The sequence below is a fragment of the Benincasa hispida genome, chromosome 11, assembly GCF_027475165.1.
Source record: "Benincasa hispida cultivar pf3 chromosome 11, pf3_genome.v1.1, whole genome shotgun sequence".
NCBI lineage: Eukaryota > Viridiplantae > Streptophyta > Magnoliopsida > Cucurbitales > Cucurbitaceae > Benincasa > Benincasa hispida.
The window spans coordinates 54,946,637-54,953,774 of NC_143488.1; the positions used below are offsets into that span (position 1 = coordinate 54,946,637).

General features: G+C 28.4%; 1 protein-coding gene across 1 annotated transcript; it reads right to left on the reverse strand.

Annotated features, from left to right (window-relative positions):
- Positions 1-1,467: 1,467 nt before the first annotated feature.
- LOC150032743 (bidirectional sugar transporter SWEET5-like) lies at positions 1,468-2,731 on the reverse strand. Its single transcript, XM_090307434.1, has 6 exons — positions 2,689-2,731; positions 2,516-2,552; positions 2,213-2,428; positions 1,948-2,110; positions 1,717-1,836; positions 1,468-1,620 (listed from the first exon to the last, which is right to left on the reverse strand). Exons 1-6 carry the CDS (start codon positions 2,729-2,731, stop codon positions 1,468-1,470), a joined length of 732 nt encoding a protein of 243 aa, XP_090163560.1.
- Between the last annotated feature and the right edge of the window lie 4,407 nt (positions 2,732-7,138).

Here is a 7,138-nt window from a genome sequence, read left to right on the forward strand (position 1 = left end):
CAATGACACTCATACACTTTGTAGATTGTTCTGAGAGTTAAAGTATCACTTATATACTTTTAAGAACTTTATATGTATTTTTCATTGTGAAAAGGATAATTAGCTACTATTCTTTTTCATTTTAGATAGGTTTCTGAATCAGAACAATACTTAGCAACTTTTGGAAACTTTATATGTGCTTTTTTTATATGTTGTTCTGAGGGTCAATTGTATTAGAATCTTGTGAAGCCTATTTGAATGTTGAATACGATTTGAGGCTTTGATTTTCTTTGAAGTGTGCACAATTATTTATAGGTTTTGACCACAGACATTGTAAATGGTCTTAGTTTTTGTTGATATTTTCAATTACTTCTAGACTGTCGATGCTTGAAATCTGGTAGAGTTTTACACTTTGGTCTTTAATGAGATGTTTTTCTGAAGAAGTGGAAAAGCTAATTTTCTTGTTTGTTTTGTTCACTCAACCATGATCTTTATCTTCCCTTGTACTATTGTTGGCTATTGTGATTAGGTTCTTGCTATTGGAATGGATACATTTTATTGACTTTTGGTTTGCCATTTTGTTCCCTTTTACTATCACTTAGTAAATTTTGAAATGAACAAGTTTCTTTGATTTTAGATTATATACCCGTTTATGACATGTTTCATGACCTTTACTTTTTTAGGTGGGATGACATGTTGCGCCTTCTAATCGTTATTTTTATGAAAGTTTAAAAACCAATACTAATTTCTAACCTAAAATGTATCCCTTAGACTTGAGATAAATTTCAATTATGTTAATTACTGGATAATTTATTATTATCCTATTTCTTTTTAAAACTATAGTTAGAATTCTTTTATCTAAACTGCAAAAATTATAAAATATAACCTTCCTCATGTTATCTGAATCAAAATTTTAAATTTGAATTATCTTTAATTAAATATGGGAGATTAAATAAACTTTTTTTAATCTTGTGGTAAAATAGTCCGAGGAGTTTAAATAATGTTCTCATTTTAGAGAATTGGAAGTGTTTCATTTTAAAATTCTGAGAAAGTGATTTTGGAATTAAACTTATAATTCAATCAATACTGTATTTAGTTGATGGGTTCATTTCATTCCATTAGAAAATTTCAATTTATCCAAACTTTGATTTTTTTTTTACACATCTCTATACTTATTTATCTAAAATTATCTTTTATTTGGAATTAGAAAGACAAAAAGCTAGTTAAGAATATGTCATTGGCAAATAAATAATAAATAAACATAGTAAGAAAGTTGACAACCCAACACCTGAAATAAATTTGTACTAAAATTTAATAAATTCAAAATTCTCCAAATGTATCAAACAGAAAAAATTAATTTGGTGAAAAAGAAAGAAAAACAAATTGAGTAAAGAGAGGAGACCCCTAAAGACTAACTCAACATTTTTTTTTTGGGGGATAGACAACAACCCAATATTCTAGACTAAGATTCACATTTAAAATATATATTTAGACATTGGATGATCCATTTAAATTGGTGAGTTGAATCTTTTTAGCGTCTTTATCTGTGAGTTCATTGTCTTCTTTTGAATCCATCACCGAGTAATAACCATACAAGATTAGTTGGAGAAAACCTGAAATTGCTCCAACACCATTGCTTATCTGTAAAATTAATTAATTATCACTTAATTAATTTAATTCTAAGTATTAACATCATATTATAAATATTTAATTTGTATGGAAAATCAATAAACATACCAACATATAGAGATCAAATTTGATGAGGGCATAAGCTGTCCAAACGCAACCGTTGAGAAAATTTGTCAACGAAAGAGGAAAAGGCATATATTTCACACTCTTTGTTGTTATCACTTTTTTCTGTTCAAATTAATTAAACCAATGATTAATTTAAATAATCTTAATTTTCAATACTAAGCATAAACGTACACATAATATTAATATTATTATATAATAAAATGAATGACTTACCATGATGGTTAGAGGAGAAACATACATCATGATATTGAAAATGTCACAAATGATCCCAACCATCAAAGATCTATTTTTGGCTCCATGCAAAGCTATCATTGTTATTGCAACAATGATGCCCACGAATATGACTTCCATCAACAAACAAATACCAACTTTTTTGTGAAATTACATATGATACCAAATTAAATACAATCCATTAGATATGTATAATTTTTTTTAACAAGAGTTAATAAATTTGAAAAAAACAAAAAGAATGTTTACCCGTCCTTTGTTATCAGCAAAGATGACAAAAATTGTCAAATAAACAAGTTCAATAAAAAGACCAACTCCATTAATGGTGATGACTAACATGCTGTCGGGATGAACAAAAGGCATTCCATAGAATATCCAAAACATGCAATTTAGAACGGTTGCAATGTAAGGATCTGGCTTGAACTCTTGCACGGACTTATTCTTTATTATTTTATAAAATGTTGTTCTGCAATATTAACATTAAATAATCCATAAATTAGTAACTAAAATAAGTGTTGCATGGAGGATGAAAATAGAGGAGAAGAGAACATACACTGGAGAGAAGAAAAGGCCGAAGGAGATGACATTACCTGTTTAAATAATTGAATTAGAAAGCAAATTAATTAAGATAATTATAAGTTGTCATTGGTAATTAATAAATTAAGATTATAAATCAATAGAAAAAGAAGAAATAAGAATGAAAGAAAAATGAGAAGGTTAGTTTACCGATAATGCCGACGATATTTCGAGCAACGGTGGCACTAACCATATTTGATTTATTATTTAATTAATTAATTAATAAGCAAACTCAAAGAGAAGAGAAGAGAAGAGAGTTGGAATTTTGTGTTGAGTGAGGTATTAGCATTGGTGAGGAATGCTATATTTATAAGTAATGGACGAAACCTTTTCTTTTTCTTCTTCCTCTTCCTAATAGGGTTACCATTTTTATTTATTTATTTATTTTTGTTATCATTCCCAATAGGAACAACCGTCTATCTATTTAATTTTCCGTGAAATTAAAAAAAAAAAAAAAGATTTTTTAAAAAACAAATAATAAAAAATAAAATGTTTACTATATTGGTTTTATTTTCAAATATATCTTTTCGACCACATTTTAAATAATTAATATCATATTATGAGTTAAAGGGTTTTCCGTCGAACTGAATATTCAAAATTATACATATTTCCATTTTTTTCATCAGTTTAATTATAAAGTCCTTCAAACTTTCAATTTTACTGTTCTTTGAACTTTAATTGTTTCTAATTATATATTTTGTAAAAGATTATAATACTTTATGGTATTAAATTTTTTTAATCCAGCATAATTTATGGGAAAGTATATAGCAACTTAAATATATAATTGAAAGTTTACGTTTCCAATTTATAATAGTGGGTGTTAAGAAATGCTTATTCAACTTAAAATATAAAAGCATAAAGTTTAATTTTGTATTACAAAAAATAATTGAAAATCAAATCTGGGTTTGAAACATAAACAAACTAGAAGGTTTTGCTAAATCGTGTTAAAATTAAGAATGACTTGTGAGGTTTAAGAAGTTAATTTTTTTAATATAAGAACTTTGGACTTTTTAAACCCTAGATAGAAGAAATTTCCCAAAAAAATTTATAAAAGAATCGAAAAACCACATTTTGGAAAATAGTAAAGATAAATATAAGAGCATTGAAAAAATTAAAAGAATGGTATTTATTTAATACATTTGTATGATATGTATTAAGTATTGGCTTTGTATTGTAGTGTCCTTTACAAGTGGGAACTCTCTAATGTAGGTATTATGTTATGAGATATATGCAAGAAATCGTGATTAAAAAGAAGAATATTATCACAGATGCGGTATGTCTTTAAACTACTTATATATATTGTAACATTATAAATAGTGTAAATAGTAAATAAATATATATATTTGACTTTCTATGTTTTATAGATTGATACGAGGAGCTCGTACTCGCTACTTGAATTGGATGAAGTATACGTGGAATTGGCTGAATATTTAGGTCGTTATATCTAATTGACTTCCTATAAATTTTGTGTATGTGGCTACATGGGAATGTCCAAAACTTTTTTTGTCTAAATGTTTTGTTTAGCCATTATAGGTTATATACTTCAAAGAAATGTGTGGGAATGATAGAATTTTAGTCTTGTGATTTTTGGAATACATGCCACATATAAATTGGTCTTACAATTTTGGAATTATCATATATTGGGGTGGGTTGAGAGAGTATATCCTGTTGTACGATTGGTCTTGTAAATTTTGTAATCATTCATATATATGGAAGGTAATAGAAGAATGGAATTGTTTATTTTAGTATTCTGAATTGTTACGTTGGATATATTGGACTAATATGTAGACCTAAAATGTGTACAACGGTTTGTTTTAGTTGATGAAATTGTCTTGTTGGAACAAATATAATGCAGGAAATGAGAAATAGATATTAAATTCGTATGTTTAATTTGGAAAAAAAAGCATAGATGATATTAGAAATGTGTCAAGAATTATATTACTTGACCATTATTTCGTGTCAAGATAAAAATATATTTAACATAATCTTCCTATAATATTGATGAAGAAAAATAAATAAAAACTCGTGAATCCCATAATTTGTCCTTTGTTCCATCATGTAGTTTATGATCTAATGTCTATATCTTCTTGGTATTGGGATCATACAAGATTAACTCCATTAGAAAAATTATTACGAAATCGACAATTAAAGAATACAAAAAGAACGTAAAGTAAGGAAAAATCAACACACACATATACGTAGTTCATTAACAGTGTGTTAGCTACGTCCACAGGCAGAGGGAGAACAATATTATTTCGAGAGAATGTTTTCAGAATTACATCAAGAACGTCGCCTCTAGGTTAGAGAGTTTATATATGCTCTAAATCCTAGGGTCAAAAACATAAATAATTGCAAATAAATAAATATGCTGAATACAAAATCTGAATAGGTTGTTCGAAACGCCAGCAAAAACAATACACAAGATCTTTCTATCTTAAAATTTTTTGATGAATTCAAGATGATAATATTTACGAATCATATAATCTCTAGAATGATGTGTCATCGGATGTAAGGGTTATGGGATAATAAATTCTTTAATCCATGAATAATCCTCTTCCATATTCATCTTTCACAGATGGAGTTGTTGCTACAACTTTCAAAGTCAAAACAAGAGAGAGGCTGCCATTAAATACCTGAATTTCAAAACAAGAAAATAAAGTTCCATCTTGATGTTTGGGTACATCTTGTATATGAAAATGTAGAAGGAAAGGACAATTACTGTCATATCCAATGAGAAGACGGTTGGAGAAAATGGAATATATATGAATTGAATATACTAGCAAACTGATTACATCTCTACTAGAGACAATTGTATAGTTTTCAAACTCAAACTTAAACAAGATGATGTAACAAGGCTTAGATATGAAAATAACTGAAGACTTGAAAAAATCTCAAAACCTCTGTAGACTCCAGAACATTGTCCAGACACACTTCTGATAAGTGCTGTCTTGAAGACAATTATTATTTACTTTGCACAAGATACAAGTAGACTACAGCGATCATCCAAACAGGATACAACGACTAACTCCTTTAGAATTGCAGCCTCAAACTACTCGAATTTGGCAAAACTCTTAGATACATACTCTCAACTTAACTCAAGAACAAAAGAAAGAAAGAAAGGAGAAAACTCTTCACTTTGAAATGGGGATACTTCAAATGAAGAACCAAGTTGCTATTTATAGGTTAACAACTTAGTAACTCTCTAAAATACAAAATAAAATTAAATAAATATAAAAATTGAAACATTTGTCAATTTTGACTCATTGCAGTTGTTACTTGACAAAAATCAAATATAACTCATTCAAGTTGAATAAACTACAACTTTGACTTTCATACATGTTAAATTTGTACATGAAACATCATTTTAATTGAAAATTTCAATCCAATTTGAAAGTTTCTAAACAATGGGTTACACAATTAAATCCAATTTTATATTTCAATATTCAATTGTTTTACTTTCTTTCACTATATATATATCCAACAATCTCCCACATGAAAGAAAGTGAGAAAAATCAAACAAAAACTGTTGAGAGCAAACAAATCGACCAAGTTATGCATCAGGAGAGGTGTCTTCTAGACTTGAATCTTCCTTAGTGAATATCCATCGAATTTACCGAAGAAATAGTAAGACTAAGCTTTGAAAATATCCTTCTCAATGGTGAATTGAGACAATAGATATAACACACAAGTCATCTTGTATCTTTGAGTTCTATACATTTGTGTCCATTTTGGTCTTGGACAAAATCTCGAATTCATGAGAGCAGAGAACATAACCATTTGAAACGTTCTCATAGAAGTGACCCCACTTCTACTCTCATATAAGTAAATATTAATAAGAGCACCCTGTCATTACTCATCTTATAAAACAAGATATCAATATAACCTTAACATCAATAAATCACACACTCTAAATCATCATAGAAATGGGAAGAAACTATAAATTTCTTAATGTGTCAACTATGAATTATCCAGCTAGTTTGCTTATTGAACCTAGATCTTGAGATCTTCAGTCAACTAGGTTAGGTTACTACCAAATAACTCATTTCATAGGTTTCAGCCTCATTTCTCTCGATGTATATGTGACTTTCTCTCTTCACAATCCTTTCGTTAGAAGATTTGCAATATTCTCTTTTGACTTTACATAATCAATGGAAATTATTCCATTAGAGAGCAATTACTTATCAAATTATGTTTGCATCTAATATGTCGTGACTTGCCATTATAGACTTTATTCTTGGCTCTCATAGAAACCATTAAATTGTCACAATAAATACATATTGCACTTACAGGTTTTGGCCATAATGGAATATCTTCAAAAAAACTTCGAAACTGTTCAACTTCTTCTTCTGCTTATCAAGAGCTATAAACTCTAATTCCATAGTAGAGCATGCTATACACATCTGTTTTGAAGATTTCCATGTCACAGTTGCTCCACCCGAGGTAAAAATATACCCACTGGTTGATTTACTCTCCATGCTATCAGCAATCCAATTAGCATCACTAAATCCTTCCAGTACATGTGGATACCTTGTATAATACAATCCATAATCTAGACTGTACTTCAAGTACCTTAGAACTATGACTAACACATTCCAATGAT